The sequence below is a fragment of the Branchiostoma belcheri genome, unplaced genomic scaffold (genome assembly GCF_001625305.1).
Source record: "Branchiostoma belcheri isolate BF01 breed outbred unplaced genomic scaffold, Haploidv18h27 scaffold58, whole genome shotgun sequence".
NCBI lineage: Eukaryota > Metazoa > Chordata > Leptocardii > Amphioxiformes > Branchiostomatidae > Branchiostoma > Branchiostoma belcheri.
Window position 1 is genome coordinate 1,968,979 of NW_017804220.1, and position 18,663 is coordinate 1,987,641.

The 18,663-nt window shown below is 39.3% G+C and overlaps 2 protein-coding genes across 2 annotated transcripts in view; one reads left to right on the forward strand and one right to left on the reverse strand.

Moving 5' to 3' along the window:
• LOC109481808 overlaps positions 1–10,134 on the forward strand; it is a 24,093-nt gene extending 13,959 nt beyond the window's left edge. The window contains exons 8-14 of the mRNA XM_019784396.1: positions 352–500; positions 1,282–1,420; positions 2,031–2,273; positions 4,258–4,418; positions 5,272–5,341; positions 6,800–6,955; positions 8,222–10,134. Of these exons, the coding sequence (XP_019639955.1) occupies positions 352–500; positions 1,282–1,420; positions 2,031–2,273; positions 4,258–4,418; positions 5,272–5,341; positions 6,800–6,955; positions 8,222–8,365 (1,062 nt within the window). The 3' untranslated portion in view covers positions 8,366–10,134. The remainder of the gene's footprint in view (positions 1–351; positions 501–1,281; positions 1,421–2,030; positions 2,274–4,257; positions 4,419–5,271; positions 5,342–6,799; positions 6,956–8,221) is intronic.
• A 59-nt stretch (positions 10,135–10,193) lies between these two features.
• Positions 10,194–18,663, reverse strand: part of LOC109481809 — a 61,382-nt gene continuing 52,912 nt past the window's right edge. Inside the window, exons 24-26 of the mRNA XM_019784397.1 lie at positions 11,608–11,759; positions 10,873–11,007; positions 10,194–10,461 (exon numbers count right to left, since the gene is read on the reverse strand). Coding sequence (XP_019639956.1) covers positions 10,329–10,461; positions 10,873–11,007; positions 11,608–11,759 — 420 coding nt within the window. The 3' untranslated portion in view covers positions 10,194–10,328. The remainder of the gene's footprint in view (positions 10,462–10,872; positions 11,008–11,607; positions 11,760–18,663) is intronic.

The following is an 18,663-nucleotide window of genomic DNA, read 5'->3' on the forward strand; positions in this document are numbered from 1 at the left end:
AAAGAGGCGTAGACAACGGATAAAATAGAAGGGGCATATCAGAGAATGGAGCAGCACAACAGAAAGCGTTACGTTAAGAAGAATACAAAATACGAGAAGGGTGAATATAACTGGTTGTCAGATCTTATGTTTATTTCTTTCTTTCTCTTTCTTTCTCTCTCCCTCTCTCTGTCACACACATACACACACCCGCACGCACGCACGCACGCGCGCGCGCACACACACACACACACACACACACACACACACACGCACACACACAAACACACACACACATACACCACTCTTGCTACTCTCCCAAAACATGAAACCTTAGAACCAACTTTTTTCTTTTTCTTTTCCTTTGCTCAGGAGATCGCGTTGCTAAGTGACGGGCGGCGGCGTGCGTCTATCGTGGCCCGGGAGGGGACGGAGCTGTTCCAGGTGGATAAGGACACGTTCGTGGACACGTGCTCAGGCTTCGTCATGCACGAGATGGGCGAGAAACTACACGTCATCAGGTGACTGGGAACGAGATCTGTGCAGAAAACAAAATGGAGTCTACACTTACTACCACTAAAATCCTATTTGACTGGTGTACATGTCTGTCAAGTAATTCTGTCAAATTAAAAAACAATGTTCTTTGTCTAAAGGTAATAACTGAAAATTTTGAGAAAAAATATCCAAAGTTGGGCCCACCAGCAATGGATGATTTTTTTCTCAGTGCTCGCGTCGTTTTTTCTTTGTTTTGCTACCTTAATCTAACATCAAAATTTTGCTTTATTCAACAATTTCATGAAAAACTTGAAGGGCATATCTTGTAAAAAAAACAACAACAGGAAGGCAAACAAGCGTAATAGACTTAAGTATGCTTTCAATCAAGAATAACACCATACATATTCTCATACTCTATAGTATATGTATCAGAAATGGACTCCTCGAAGCAATTATGCACATTATATGTATTTTACTGATAGAGATTTTTTTTAATGATCTGAAACTAGAGAAGTAACATTTGCAAAGCAAATGCATAATGTTTACCTTCGGATATGGTCTGCTCTGTTAATTCTTAGTAATACTCAAATACATTCACATACATGTACTACTAGTATATGGTGACAGGGGCAAATAAAGCAGACCATGAAATTGCAACCCAACACCAGTCACCATGGTGACAGACGTCAACAAATCATGTCATTGGTCAGGTCAGAGGTCACTGTTTGGAGAAGAAGAAACTGAGCCAAAACAATATGTTTTCCTTCGGTAAGCATAATAACGAAACAAATGTTTCCGTGTCCACAGGGACTTCCCGTTGTTTAAGGAGTGGTCGGATGAACTGTTAGAGCGGCTGTGTTTTGAGTCTCAGCTGATGGACCTCCCTCACGGCAGGGTGATCGACAGGGACACTAACAGGAGTGACTCTCTCTACTTCGTCATCAAGGTAACGAATATTCAATTTATTATTTTTTTCTATTCCAACATTTCATGACTAGACATGATGCTGGCACACACAACTTATTTTATGCCGTCACCAACGCATAGGACAAATACGGAACAATATACAAATAAGGCAAAACCCATTTTCACTTGAGTTAAGTGAGGAAAGACGTGTGCCTTTTCTCAGGGGCACAAGTGCCTTTCCCAGGGGCACAAGATTGGTGGCATGTCAGGACTCGAACCCGGGACCTCTTGGTTCCGAGTCGAGTACTCTGCCGCTACGCCACACGACCCCACATCAACTTAATTTAAAATAGTATAACAAGAAACAAACTGTTCTCGACTCTGAACTTTCGATCTAATCGAGTTTAATAACAGTCACTACTTTGCCGCCATGTGTCCGTTGTTTTGCAACACATCATCATAATAACTTTGTTTTTAAAGAAATCGTTAGTTTGATATACAAACATTTTACATTCACAATCTATTTCAACGAGTTAGTGTTCTTAAAAACCAAAACGTGCACTGTCTATTTAATTTAATTATATTAAATTATGTGTAGAACTAGCAAACAATTATTTTTGCATCCTAAGACGATTGTTGATCCATCTCAGGGAGAGGTACAGATGTTACGGGAGTTCCGAGTCCGGCCGCGGGAGGCTCCCAGCGCGCTGGACACCGTGGACGCCTGGAGCTCTCCCGGCCTGCCAGCCCGCCCCAGGACCGCCGAGATCCGGGCCCGACCCGGTACGGCCCAGGCGTTCGTCAAGCGGAAACCTGGCGAGCACGGGGACGTGTTGGACGGGGATACCGTCTGTTATGCACAAGTGGGAGTGCTGGAAGCTGGAGACCACACGGTAAGGTGTTGGTAGAACAGCATGTCCTAATTTAAATGCGTAACCATTTTGATCGCATGCAATCCATTTCCTTCTTCAGTATAAAAAAATACAATATTTCAAGTTTGATGATAGATGTTAGCCTCTTAGCTTCAGAATGGAAGGAGTGGTAGAAGTTGGCTGAAAATACAGAGAGTCTAATTGTGTTTTTAATACCGGAACAACTCCCCTAGCATGTTATCTCTCTATTAGGCCTATTTCTGCTATTTCCAGCCACTTCTTAAGTCTGGTAAATACTAATTAGCTGTAGGGTCCTATAGCGAAGGGCACAGGTATTGAAAATAAAAGGCGTCGATTTACTTTGACTCACCCCCCCCCCACCTAACCTAAATTTTATGGGTCATTTTTTTTCATTTTCATTCGTTATATAAGACCGCTGCCTCAATGAGAACTGTGTGCCCTGAAGATATCCCCTTTAGCATGCAATTACACCACAATGATTCCGGGAATATTCATTGTTGCTATTGTTTACCAATACCCTTTATGTACTGATGGATCGAAACGTATACAAAAGCGATGTCATGGGGTATGATTGATAACTGTAAGCTAATAATGATAAACATAAAAAATGTAGTCTTAAAAATAGATATTGAAAATTACTCCCCAAGCCGAGTTTTATTTTGACCTTTCTTGGGAGTTTTTATCGATTTTTGTACTGGTATCTGTTTAAAGGTGGCGTATTGGATACTGTCTGTTATATTTGATACAGTGACTGTCTTGCCAATTTTGATACTATATTTCAGCCACCAAAAGATCTGTTTGGAGATTAGTACAAAATAACAGATAGTACGAATTGATCTAGTTTTCTTACACCTAGTGACCCTTGACAAGGATAGATTTGTCAATAATTTTCTTAGATGGGAACGCTCGCCTTAGCTTGTCTTGCTATTGACTGGATCTCAACTCATATGCACTTAGGCCATGTTGATTTGATTATACGGATGACATCCGCGCGCGTAAGAATTTTTGGCCGTTTCCAAAACAAAAAGTTTTCAACCACACTGTAAATCGTACAAAACAGTTGCAACATGAGCAAATATATACCGTAGGTTGGAAAAAGCAACATTGGAAAACGATACCAATGTCGTAAAATGCCAAAATCAAACGAAAAAGACGAAAATGTAAAGAAATGAATTTAAAGCCAAGATTATTTGCCAAACCATACTATGTTCTCATTTGTTCAACCTTCATGACCACGGAGATTTCATAATGAAAGCAACTTTTTTTGGCAAAACGTTTTTATTCGCACGCGCGCATCAGTTTTGGGGTTCCCAGAGGATGTCATCCATATAATCAAATCAACATGGCCTTAACAACACTTTTACCTAACTCCCCACGGAATCTCTCTCATCCATAACACGATAATCAGCTGATGATGGATTGACGCTCATACAGAAAAAAGCTGTTCCGTTGGGAGTAAACAACCAAAGTGTCATGGATGTGTGGGAGGAAAACGTTGCTAACAAGCAACATTTGTAGGTAGCTTCTTGAAGTATTTGGGAAACTTGTCGAAGTTAACACTTTTTTATAGTTCCTTTTGAGGCAGAGAGATACAACAAAGCGTGTTGCTAAATGCGTCCAATGCAATTTCAGGATTCTGGATAAGGAAATCTGCACACATTCTTCATAACTTCAAGCGTTTAATAGCCCTCAAAAATTAGTTACTTGTGGAGATCCTAATAGAACGCAACCATTTTCCATGCTTTATATGTTTCCTAAACCTCCTCTGTACAAAACTCAGAGGATTTGATTGGCAGAAAATAATGTATTATTATGTATATGAGGGATGTAAATATTGCCTGTCTTGTTGGTTGTAATTTGTAATTGTGTACGCAAACTTTATGCAATTCAGGGGGTTTTATCCCTGCTGTAAAGTTTGTTTTTTGGTCACGAATAAATAAACAAATAAAACTAAGACTGACATGAGTGTTTTGTACTTGTCCAGGAATGGACGGTTCGGACACGGCGGAGGAAAGAGAAGACGCCCCCAGGAGCCATCCTGGTCAGCCTGGGAGCCAGGATTCTCCGCATGTCTAAAACTCAGGTGTACTACATGGCGCCTAAGGGTGTCTTAGAGACCTTCGAGAGGACCTACAAGCCCAAAGAGTAAGACGTTTTATACATCTTTATAAAGCTATGAAAAGTTTTTTTTAATTGAAATTCATAAGTTTTAAAAACTAACATTTAGAAAGATAAAATCAACTATAATTAATGCTGTCCTAAAATAATACAAATTTGATACGCCAAAAAGCAGTTACTCAAGCAACTGGATATGATTTTGAAAACGTAATAATTGAGTAACTGCTTTTTGGCGTATCGTATTACCTGGATATCTAACCTTCATGGACGTAAATACAAATTTGAAGTTAGTATTTGACGGAGATGAGGTGGAATTCACGTTAACAACAAGTTTCTGGAAACAACATCGGACGAAATTGATATACAAATCCATAGTATGGACTATGCAATCTTCAGAGGCCATCTACTGGTAAAATTTGATGTTGCTGACTGACAACAGATTGGTTCTAGCTATTTAATGTTAAAACTAAAAGATAGAGGAACTCCTTATCGTTTAATTTTTTTTGGGGGGGGGGGTATTTGAGATGAAATGATGACGAAAATTCGCTAAGAAGTTGTGATAAATGTCAATATCAGACAGATTTCCTCATCCACAATATTTCTTACTTTATCGCCTGCATTGGATGCTTTTAACTGTTTATTAATAATGACCTTTATTGTACATCCATGCCCTATCGGGCTAAGTACAGGTCAACAGATGAAATAGGTAATATACATGTCTGTAGTATAGACAGCTCTAAAACTACTCTAATATGTGGGTGATGCCATATTTATAACATGCAGCACGCGTCTAGTACAGCGCATACACACGCAGACATTGTCTTGGTTTAGAAGGACATATCTCAATGTCTCCCCGATCCGTTCCCCTGCATACTTACAGGCCCGCCACTGAGGAGGAGCTGAACAGACAGTTTGACGCCGACCTGAGATGGGCAGACTTCAAGGCAAGGGTAAGGAGAAGTGTACACTTAATGAAGAGGGTAGATGGATACACAACAACTTCATGTCAAACAGCGGTTGTAATCTTTCAGTAAAGTAGTTAAGAAATTCAATGGAGCCAGTTTTCACCATTATATTGGAAATGTTAGGTTGAATAGCCAGGTTTTCAGCACCAAGGTCAGGTCTTATACATGTACATTGTATCGCATTCATTTTGAGCAGTAGAAATGGACTGTGGACTGTGTCTACGTGAAAAAAAAAACAACCAAACAAACAAATCTCACTGGTACTGTCTTTTTACAAAGTTAGAATTCTGGATAAAGGAGCCAGTTTTCGCCATTGGAAATGCTAGGTTAAATAACCAGGTTTTCAGCACCAAGGACAGGTCTTATACATGTACATTGTATCGCATTAATTTTGAACAGTAGAAAATGGACTGTGTTTTTGTGAAAAAAAAAAAACTAAACATGTCTTAGATCTCACTGGGACCGTCTTTTGACAAATTTAGAATTCTGGACGATGTTTGACTTGTTCGGATTCTTGTACATGTATCGGCAGAGTTATTTAGTGTATTTGTAGATATAGCCACTGCCGATCCCTGCTTATTTGGTGCGATCATCTGCTTGCTATCTCTTCTTCTAGTACTTATTCTTCACCACACTGAGGTGAACCGTCATTATTTCCCGCTTTTCTTCTTCGACTACTCGGATCGGTCAAGAAATCATATTAGCATGAAAGCTCATCTGTGCTGTTACATTCCAACATACATTAACATACTTTGTACTTGAGTTTAACACAATCAGATTGTTGCTCACATCCGTCGACCTTCTTGAGTCATTCAATTACTTTGAGCACGTGACCTGAGACCCGTAACTCAAGTAATGAAAAAAATGTCTGGTAAGCGATATCGTCCCCCGTCTCGGTTGAGTGTCTCTCAGGTCTTTGTTTGTTTCGCATAACCGGTAAACCGCCTTTAGGCGTAACGCACCAGTTTTGTACATGTAAGTACAAGCTGCGTAAGACCGGACTGAAAGGTTTGAACCACTCACACCGGGAAGGTCCCCCACCCTTTTCAATAAGTGCGGTGGGTTCTTTAACGTGCTTAGAGTGTGGCTATCCCAAACACGGGATCTCCATTTAACGTCCTATCCGAAGGGACGTCCCTAACCGAAGCTAGGTACTCATTTCCACCTGAGTGAAGTGAGGAAATTTCGCCGTGTAAAGTGCCTATCCCAATGGCACAAGATCGGTGACATGGGCAGGATTCGTACCCGCGACCTAGCTCTTGGGTGTGAGCCGAACGCGCTGCCAACTGCGCCACACGACCCCACTTGGTTACGTGGTCACTTCACTCCTGAAGGTCGACGGATGTGCGACTGAAAATTCGAGGCAAGCAACGATCTGATTGTGTTGAACTAGAGTACAAACTTCATCATCAAAAAATCTAAGCCGTTCTTGGTGTTAACTAGGTTGTTCAGGATGTGTTGGACGAGTCTCGCGGCCAGCCTGTCGCCATGAAGCCGACCATAGAAAAGGCGACTCAGGACTTCGACTACTGGCCACAGGGCACCCTGCACCTGCCGCGCAGACCGGCCACGTGCAGGGGGAGATCGCCTATTTCTATGGTAAGATTGGGAAAACATCACTGTGTTTTGGATATGCCTGAAGTCTTGAGTAGCCAAATCAGCTGTTATTACCTCCATGAAAAATGTAGGTATTGTTTTTGGCGTGTCTGTCTGTCTGTCTGTCTGTATGTATGTATGTATGTCTGTGTGTCTGTATGTCTGTCTGTCTGTGTTTCCGCAACTTTGTGGTCAGCATAACTTCAGAACGCCTTTATGGATTATGATGATATTTGGTATGTTGGTAAGTCTTAGGAAGACAAACGTCAAGGTCAAATATGGGCCTGATAGTGGTTGACCTTGGTACTGCAGCAGAACTTCCGGTTTTTGTATCTTTTGTCCTGAACATGGTATGGTCTTGATGTTTTGGTGACAGATTGCTTTTCCTGTCAGGAATAAGTGGTGTGAGTTTGGTCCCCCTAGCAGCTTGTTCTGGAAGTGCAGGGCACTTTCTGGCGAAATGTTTAAAAGCCAATAAGTCAAGATAGGAACAACATATTTTCATAATTTTTGGTGTGTAGGTAGCTGAGAGAGAGATGTACATGATTAAATGCAAATTATGCAAATGAGGACTTTATTTGCATAATTAATGAGGAAATTCTATAATTAGTGTTTTACATTATACTACTTTCATATATGTAATGTATGTAACCTATGGCAGGCAGAACATCAACAGATACTAATTATGCAAATGATGACCTTATTTGCATAATTTATGCAAAAATTCTATGATTTCTTAATGGTGAATGATGGGAATGTCATACTTGGGACATCTGTAAGTTAATCAAAAGTTCACATACATCACGATGCATATATCATGTTAATGCGGAGGTAATTTGCATAATTAAAGAGGAAATTTACATTTACATATCAAGCCCATATTTCATGGAGGTATGAAATCTCGGAATTCTTGTTGTAAAGTGTTTTTTCTTTCAAAATTCAAACTTTTATACATAAACGTACTTGGGATCTTTTCCTTTTAATTATCCAAATGTCACTCTTGTACCTTGCATTTACCACTCATAAGAAGCCTTCTTGAATAACAGCACATAGATATGGACGGGGTTTTCATTTATTTTGAAAGAAACACGTTTTATCTAGTAATCTTTCTTTTTAAACGTTAACGTTTGTCAGGTTTTAGTGAGAAAAATATGTAAACGATTAGGCATTGTGTATGTTATGAAGGCATATATATATATTAGCATAAAGCAGACAGAAAAAGTACATAACACAAAAACGCCTACTAGAACAGAATCTTTTCACACACAGGTATCTGACATCAACTCTCCCTCAAGACTGGTGTCAAGGAAAAGTTCGCTGTCATCAAAAATGGTGTCACCCAACAAACAACTGTCCACAAGCACAAACGAAAAGACCAGGAAATACAGACCAACCACTGCACCTCCTAGATAACAGAACTAGAAATGGATTTTATGTAGATACTAGGGGTCATGAATTGATGTTGCGCAACAGTGATGTACAAGTGGACTTCTATCACGTGGTGAACACGGGCGGGGCACGACCTGTCTTAGCCAATCACAGTGTAAGCTTAATCCGCCCTAACCAATCGCAGTGCAGATCTACACGTGCTCCTAAATTTGCCGCGTCTTTCAGAATTTCTCGGCCCACTCGGACGAACCACGGTAACGACCGGTCAGAAAATACTCATATCTCCAAGGAGATGAATAAAGAAAGCTTATTACCTTCTGTACTTATACCTTAAAGTTTTATGTTGGCAAAATATGATGAAAAGATCACTTATTGATGCCTTTGTTTGCCAAGTAACTTTACCTCAGTTGTTGCCAGTGTATAATAAAATGAGAACAGTTACATCTAAATGATATTGTTATTATTAAACATAAAAGCCACATTTTTCTCCCATTGAATTGAATAATACAACTGTAGTCCCTGAAGTTCAAGTTGTAAAGCTTTGAAGATGTGAATAAAGGTACTTTCTTGCCATGTTATTTTCAGTACAACCACTGATCACAGAATAACATACATCCTGCATTGCAATGTTACACTAGGTTATAGATGGTGCATATTAAGTGCAGTGCACTGAATATGATGGCCCATACCGCAATGGAAATGTATTTCTGTAAATTAAAAGATTTGGGGAGCTTATAATGTCCAGTTGTTTCTATGATGAAATATCGACATGGCCTACCCTATGGTGTTTTTAATATTGTCAAATTACAGCTAGTATATATGACAACATATCTGTGTAAATATGAAATGAAAAATGTATTTAATGTCAAGAAATCTATGCATTATAGATCTACAACTCTGAATATAAAATGTATCACACTACACCTATACTGTACAATGTTCTTCTAAGAAGTGACTTTACCTGATATTATGCACTGCACTTCATTTCATGTTACTGTTAGTAACAGCAATGCTATAGTAACTTCATCTATTATATAATAGTATTCTATACTCTAGAAAATTGTCTGTTACATGAACAAACTGGGAACAGATTTTCATTGCAGCTGTAAAGTAATTTTTGCAAACAAATAAAAGATTCATTATCACAATGAATACTGCACATATCCTGCAACTTCCAACTACACTGTCAAGATAGTTCTTTTCTTCTAGCTCAAACTGTAAACACAAAACCTAACCATCAACGTGCTACTACATTTTGGGTCTTGTTGCTCCTGCCATCATCAACCTTGAGTTAACAAGAGAGAGAGAGAGACAGAGAGAGAGAGAGAGAGAGAAAGAGAGACACAGAGAGAGAGAGAGAGGTCAAATGAAGACAGTTTTACAGCCAAATACAACTGTTACGCTTTCTGCAGACTGTCAATTTTCTGTGACAGTCATGGTGTTGACTAAGATGACCAGAGAAGAAACTGGAGCTAGAATAGAATGGATGTCAGGCTACCATATAGCTGACTTCTTAGAGCGTTGGCATGTATTTTGGGGAGCATTGATATGCAATATTTTACACTGGGTGTATGCCTGACTGAGGTATGCCCACGAGGGAGTTTTCCCTCTCCAATAGGAGAATTCCTCTGCCGCCTAAAAGAAAAAGCCATGTAAAAAGTAATCACATATCCGCACTCCAGCCCCCTCACCAAAAAATGCTACTGCCCCAAGCACTATGAATGAATGAATGAATGAATGAATGAATGAAAATGAATGAAAATGAATGAAAATGAATGAATGAATGAATGAATGAAAATGAATGAATGAATGAATGAATGAATGAATGAATGAATGAATGAATGAATGAATGAATGAATGAATGAATGAATGAATGAATGAATGAATGAATGAATGAATGCAATGGAGGCGGCTAGTATGTAGAACTGAATGAATTTTAGATGTTGAACACTAGGTCCTAGTACACTCCATAAATTTCCTTAGTATGTTACATCATTTCCTCCTCCTTCTCTTCCTCCTTTTCTCCCTCTCCATCCTCCTCCCCTCTGCCGTCCTCCTCTTCCTTGTTTGTCAGCTCCTGTAGGAGTTTTTGGTGTTCCTCTGCCATGAGTTTGTAGTACCTGTAGTAGTAATGCATACCAGTTCACTGGACTTGGATCCGGACTTGTAAGAATGTTTAGGTTCAAGTCCAAAAAAACCTAAAAGTCAAGAACCGAGTCCGGACTTATTACCACAAAAGACCATTTCACATACCCCTTTTCTTTCCAAACCACCTAAAACCTTCCGTAGATTGCAAAATCTTTGCTGCAAAATGAAGAAAACATTGCCTTCGGGCATCGTCAAGTGTCGACCTCCATGTTATGTTGCCAAAGTTTCACCCAGACAACATTGCAAGGTTGCAAACATGCAATTTTGTATATGCCATGGGTTTAGGTCCAGACTTACAAGTTACAAGTCCGGAACTGAACCTAAACCTCTGGACTTGAAACTGGACCTGAACCTAAAATTGGGTTTAGGTATGCATCACTAACCTGTAGTAGGTGAGGACCAGGATGACCACTGTGCCCAGGATGAAGGCCAGGACTGAGATGTACACGTACAGGTTTAGGGACTCCCGGGGACAGCCGTACACTCGTACTGCAAACTGGGTCTGTAGTACACAGTAACTGGACAGATAGAAAGAGGGAGGGGTATATCATGATGATAATGTAGTTGGTACAACAGAATGGAAGTCTAATACAGTACTAGTACATTAAATGCAGTACATATTAATTAACTTTGTGATGGTCTACATGCAACTAAATTGTGATGAAAAATCTTGCAAAATGCAGTTAAATGTTGTGCACTTCCCAACTAAAATGCATGCAAAAGCTGTGTGTGAATGTGTGGTGTTTGTGTCATGCGTGGTAAATGCAAACATGTCGTTAATGCATTATAGATATATAAGTATATAGCCACACATGATATAGCTAATTACACGGCTTTTGCATGAGTTTTAACTGCATGTCACACATCTTTTACAAATTATATATGTATAATTGTAATTGAAAGTTTAACATGATATACATGACTTTTGCACAAGAAGTCAAATCCAAATGCAGAATGAGTGTGGAAACCTGAACTGTAAAACAGTTCTTTTACTTTATTTGTATCCTTTTAAATCAGAACACCTGTTTGTCTGCCTATGCTGCTTAACTCCACAACAAATGGAGAATTGGTACCCAAACAGCTACTTCAGTGTGCTAATGGTTATAAAGTACATGTACCTGCACTCTGGATCCAGCACCTTCAGGTTAAATACAAAGATGCCTTTGCTGGACCCAAACATGAGCGCTGACACGCCCGATCTGCTCAGCACCTCGTACTGTCCAGTCAAACTACCTGCTGGGTCACAGGGGGTAGAACAGGGCCGGTAGTTCTGAAAAATGAGGATATAGTTTATGTTAATGAATCTTAGACATCCAGATAAGGCCACACCAAGGAATTTTTATGGATGACGTCAGCACATCCATTGATTTTGGCCAGGGTGTTCCACTTCTTGTAACTATGATCAAACAATCATGACGGTGGGATAAGAGAAGATATGATGAAAAGAAAGAAACATGTACTGCTGTTCAACTGATTTACTGCTGATGTGGCCTAATATAATTATCATTATTACTAAACAATACTTGTAGACTCACGAATCCTGAACACTGAAATGAATTCGATGAAATTGGTTCATATTATAAGCGAATTGTATTGTGTGTAAACTAAGTGCAATATACTAAGTGCAATATGTACATGTATGTATGGAAGTCACATTTCAGCCTTTGGTTCGATCTTTGTTTATCAATCAACCATTTTGATTGATTGATTAAAAGATAGATAGATTGATTGATTGATAGACAGTTACAACATTACTATTGGATAAACTATGGAGATACATTGTAACTTCTGGATGTTTTGAGTGACCCATCAGGAGGTCAAGGGACAAGATAGGTATGTAGGTAGACACTCATCACTTTTATTCAGTACCAGTAGAAGAAACTGGCAAATAACATTTTGAATAATGTTTAAAGAACAGGAAAAATGGTGGAGCATGACAATGAAAAATAGGACATATAATAAACAGGGCTTGAAACTGTTAGTATAATGTATTTGATTCATATTCAATAACACACATTTTTCAAGCTTTACTAATTAAAAATTGCTTGATAATATCTTTCTCTGCTATGGCAAGGATTTTGATGGTGGCTATTTTAAGCCCTGCATAATATTATAAAGTTTATCATTTGATTTGAACTTTTTCCCTCTTTCACCTACATAGACATACATGTACATTGTATAGCAGTCCCTTTACGCACTAATATTCTATTGTAAGAATTCAACAGCAAATCTATTAATTAAAAAAAAATCCATAGAGTGATAAACTTGATGACATAAATACAAATAATCTGGGACGTTCAATAGATAAACACCCTCTTGAACAACCTTTCTAATTACCTTAATGAATTTAATTTTGCAAATAACATCCTTTAGGGACAATACATTATAGGGAAAAAAGAAAAATGATTTAGCTGATTTCCTAATCAAATATATTATTACCGCCTGTATGTTTATCTTTTGATTGCCTTATGATAGCTGGAGGTATAAATTCTTTCATTTCCCTGTAGTTTTATTAGAGGTTCACAGAAACATCTGTCAACCTTCACTTGAAGCAATTTTTCACAGATGCAAGCACTGTTGGTGCATACACATAGCACTTCTAGAACAATTTGTCAAAAGTAGATAGAAAGTTTTCCTTTTATCAAAGAACACAAAGTGACTTCCTGAATGTCATCCATAATGCCAAGGTTGTATTGTCTAAAAGATGGAAAGAGGAAAGTCATTTCAAGGACAGTTCTGAATCAATGATTGCAGGCAATAATTTCAGTGGGTTCTGTACATAAAAGGTTGATGTAACTCTCAAGTCTCCANTGAATTTCAGTTACTACTACAATTATTTTACGCTTTATCATTTATTGTTGGATTGTTCACATCCTTTTCTTTGAAAATCAATTTAAACTAGAAAGGCCAATATTTGCTTTGGAGCAAATATAGCGATGGGTTCACCACATTTTACCACATGGCAGGGAAAGAATGAGAAACACAAGGGAAAACAATGCTTTACATTGAACAAGCCGCGATATAATTATGGAAAAACGTTTTAATTATGGACTCCCACCCATAAATCCCAAACGCTTAACCCAACTGTCTTAATACTTTTTATGGTAACATATTAGGTGGTAATGAATATGCGGAAAGCGTTGATGAGTCCCTTGGGAATAGTCAAATTATAGATAATTATACTATAATTATGTATAATTATACATAATGATTTTGGTATTATACATAATTATACATAACCCTTTGGACCATTATACATAATTATAGATAACCCTTTGGACCATTATACATAATTATACATAACACCTTTGACCATTATACATAACCCTTTGGACCATTATATATAATTATACATAACCCTTTGGACCATTATATATAATTATACATAACCCTTTTGACCATTATCTATAATTATATATAACACTTTGGACCATTATACATAACACTTTGGACCATTATACATAATTATACATAACAATTTGAATCATTATACATAATTATACATATTTATACATAATCTATATGACCATTATATATGATTATACATAACCCCTGCACTTATATTATGCAGTTATCCATAACTTTGGGATTATACTTCTGAACAAATGCACAGGGAGTCTTATTTGCAATGATTTTCCATCCATACATGTACCTGTTTACAACTCAATACATTCAAACCTGCTCAAGCTGGCCACCTAGGGGACCGGAGAAAAACGGTCGGGTTGGACAGGTGGTCTGCCTGAAAAGGGTTTATTTTCCTGGCTCACAACATGACCGAGAGTTAATCGTCTCCGATTCGATGTGTTTTGATGTCAAATATGGCAGGTATCAGGTCCTAAACTTCACAGTTCCTGGCAAATAAAGCAATACAGCTGTATTTGACTATTTGAGATTCATCAAATTCAATCACATAGGAATTTTCTGAGTACGCACAGCGGTATCAACATTTTCAAGCGCTTTGAAAGACAACTGACCGGATGCCGGCTGTAAGCCCCATTCACGGTTTAATGGATTTCTATCTATGGCGTACAGTGCAGTACATACAGCAACACCACGGATGATACAAACTGTAGTACAGAAACTTTAATCGTAAACCCTCTGTAGTAATCACGCACAGTAAATCATTTGAGTAATGACAAATGGGCGTAAACCCAAGAAATTCCCACCCATATCCCTTGATCCAAAATGAACCAGTGGCGGCCATCTTTGTCCTTATTCGAAAACATCATGTGGTGGTCGAAACCCAAGACAAACTGGTCGGTTTGAGAATAGATGTTTCCACTGATTGAAGGCTTTACAGAATTATGACCCCGTTGTCCGGTCGCCATGGGAAGGGATCGGGCCAAGGGCAGACCCAAGTAGTGGCAGTCGTGTTGGCCAGGTGGCTGCACTGGGAAGATCGCTTAATGCTTGCATCAATGGGGAAAATTTTCGGATCCGAGAAAAAGCGGTTGCGATGGCCAGGTGGTTTAGTTGAAGAGGTGGTCGCCTTGGCAGGTTTGACTGTACTCAGGTTTTATATGATGGATGACTCCAAACCCAAAAAATCCCCCATAAGTTAAACAATCTGAGGTTCACTACATTATCCAGTAATAAATTGTATCATATGCCACTGCTTTGCTATTGATAAGTTGTTTATAAGCACGACTACAAATGTATTTTGAACAAATATGATGCTTCCAAGGACAAGTAGTAATTGCTTTTTGAGAAGAAAGCAGGCTATACTATATCTTAATGAAGAAAACTCAATTCAAAGTGTTTCCAAATCTCCCTGCATGTTTTTCCTGGTGCATATAGACATGTCCAGAGCAAGTACACACTTGTCCTCAAGAGCACAATTGACAGGTACAATTAACAGATTGGCCAAGACATTTCTGTGATATGAAGTTTGTCAATTTTGATTTATGATTAGTTCCAGTACTTACATATGTCTCATGCGCAATTGTTGGCTAAAGGTGTTATTTCGGGGCATTAACTTACATGTAATTTTGAGGGTTTTCGACGGCATACATGTAATGGTATGTGTAGCAGCGAACTGGGAAGATACCTTTTTGTTTCTGCAGATTTTTGTTACAAATGGTAAACTATTGTCTCCTGGAATGTGGTGAAATTTTTATCAAAAGTTTTATTTAAAAGTTTTGGGTGTGGAGACATTTGAGGGTGTGTGTACAAACGGGTTGATCTGTGTGGCCTAGGTGTCAAAAGGTCATGTGGGTCAGTTTAATGTCATTATAGGCATCTCAACAATAAAAGCATGCTATTGGCCAGGAATTGTAGAAAGGAGAGTCTACGAGAATTTATGACAGTCTATATACTATCATGAAAATGTATGTACAAATGGCACCCAGGCTACATCCTGGCTTGTGCTAGAATCTTTTTGCCAGAAAATGCATGATGTGAATTTTGAGCTTTATTGGGAGTTATCATTTCAACTGAAGAATGGTACAAAAAGTTTATTATGTCATGATCTATTCTTACAATGTTAGCAAACTTTAATTTTCTTTCTTAAAGTTCTTTCTGTTTTGGTACAATAGGTTGCTCTATTATTTTTAGTTTGAATTCAACAATAATCAGTGAAGTACAGAATACTAGTACTTTTTCGGTTCCACCCCAAGCCAAGCATTAGATCCAAACAAGGATATAAATTATTACTGTCCTTGATCCAAACTACTTCAGCTCCCTAGCCTGGGTGCCATCCACCGCAGTTTCCGCAGGCTCTCTACCAGAAGCCAGCATCACTTAAGAGAACTGCCTGTGGAGGATGACACTAAATTCTCAGAATGCTAATCAATCATTTTTACAGACATAACGTTACATGTATTAAGTGTTAGAGACTATAAAAAAGAAACCTTTGACGCTTTCATATTTTTCAATCCCTCCCTGTCTCCTTCTCCTGTGTACTACTCAGGAGAGGGTAGAGGGTAGCCTCTACCTGGCTTCAGGAGGTGGCTGAAAAAGAGTAGAAACTGGCCAAACAGAGTATCATGCAGGGGGATTTGGTCTGCCAGAGAGTACAGACTTTGCTGCACCAGCAGCTACAGTGTCCAGCAAAAGTTGATAGAGATAATTGACAGTAGCCTGCTAATCTAGTGGGAGGGGAACTAATTTGTCACACCCTCCCTATGTTTACAGGATGGCTTCCCTCATTGTCCCAAGGGCAATCTGGCAAAACAAACACAGCTCTGGAGGCCAACCATCCCCAGGTTAGGTGGGCTAGGGGTGCCAGACCCATAACACATTATCCATATCCAGTATGCACACTGGATATTACAAGCCGGAGGGAACTTATGGGTGCAATTGTGCTATGGATCTGACATCCAGGCTAGCCTTAGACCTTAGATCTTAGTTCCTCCTGTGTCTGATGGCACATCAGTCAGCAAGCTTCAACTTCTTTTTGTTAGCAGCTACTGTCTCTGCCTCCCAGGCTAGCTAGGGGTATAAATTCCCAACAAGCACCATGAAGTTTGAACTGTAATTTGCAACATAAGAAATTGGACCAAATTTTGTCAAGGAATGACTTCTAAACTGAACCAAGAACACAGATGAAATTTCAAGATCACTGTGTTGTGTTATCCCATGCTTGAAACTAGCATGATAACCAGGCTAGCTTGAAACTAGACTACTAGCAGGTTTCAAGACAACTATTAAAAAGATACTGTTATAAGAAGAAGTACAGTACTAACTGTAGTGCAGAGTCTACCCTCAGGTAGGACATGTATGTGACCCTTTTCATAGTGGGACTGGTCCATTGTACATGTGACCATTTTGTTATGGCAAGTGTCAGAAATTATCTACACATTTGTGTCCTGTACACGAGTACTACTATAACTATTTCTTGAAGCAATATGTTCTTATGGCCATGTTTTCTTTAGATCTTCGCAAAATTATCTAGCCTCCACCAAAGCCTTTCTGCGGGAATACGGATTGTAGAATTCGGCCAAAAAGAGACTAAAATTGGCCAGTGGAGTCCGTCCGCAGACGATTGTTTCTGTCCGAACTGCATGGCCTGAGTCAAACCACAAGGTGGCCAAACTTCCCTGGCAAATATTCTCCTATATCACTATTTACCAGTGGAGTTAGTTTGGTAGAGACTAAAAATTATCAAGGAGACCATATACTGAGACCAGCTGTGTTCCCTGCTGAGATGCCCTGCATGCTGTATACACCACAGAGGCAGTATGCTGATAGGAATTGGTACCAAGGCTATAAATGAGCACAAGAACATTGCTATTACAGCAACAATACCATGAGGGCCTGCAAGCCCTTTTTCGTAAGGCGTAAATCAGGCCGGTTTAGACTTCGTAATTTGTAGGCAGCCTCCGCAAAAATCAACGTAATTCGTAATTGGACATTAGCCGCAAATCGTAAAGTCGTAATCAGTTCTGAGACTTAATTAACGTAATAATAACGTAATTCGTAATAGGCGGCGAAAATTTTGCATAATTCGTAATCACTACCCCCCTTGCTGGCCCTCTACCATTTTTACCAATCTCAGCATCCTCTTTTTGAAAACAAGGTAGCCTTCTGTTCTTGAATCTTCACACTTTCAGTTTAAAAAAAATGTGCAGCTTTCTGTTGGCACTACTGTAACAGTTGGGATTTCTTGGTTGATAATCCTTTTAACAGCCACAGTTATGACAGTGATTGTTTTCTAAAACAGGCCACTATCCCAAGTCGCTATGCACTATGGGAGGGGTAAGACCCCCCACATGTCACTCTGGGGTCGCGATTGGAACCGGACGGTCACACCTTTCGGAGGCTCCTGTTTTTCTACGCGCGGATGCTACCCCAACTTGACGTGATAGTAGCAGAAATGTTACACACTTTTACCACCGAAGGAACGTCGTTACGATTAGCGAAGGATCCCGGTTTTCAGTTTTCGTTGCCGCCGGGATCAGGACGCGCATTTTTCGGCCTGAGCATCGGGGACGCACGCCGCGTCCAGCCGTCGGGACCGTGGCTGAGATTTCCAGGCCTGACGACGACATTGACGTTGATCTAAAGTTTTTGCGTTTTGCGAGGTACTGTATCTACTCCAGTGCATCCATTTTTGTTTGAATTTGTTGAAATTTTAACTTTGCTCGGGTCGGCGTTTTTGGTTTCCGCGAGCCGAATTTTACGTTTGAACTAAGCTCGGCCGGGTGTTTTTGAGTTCCCGCGAGCCGAAATTTGTG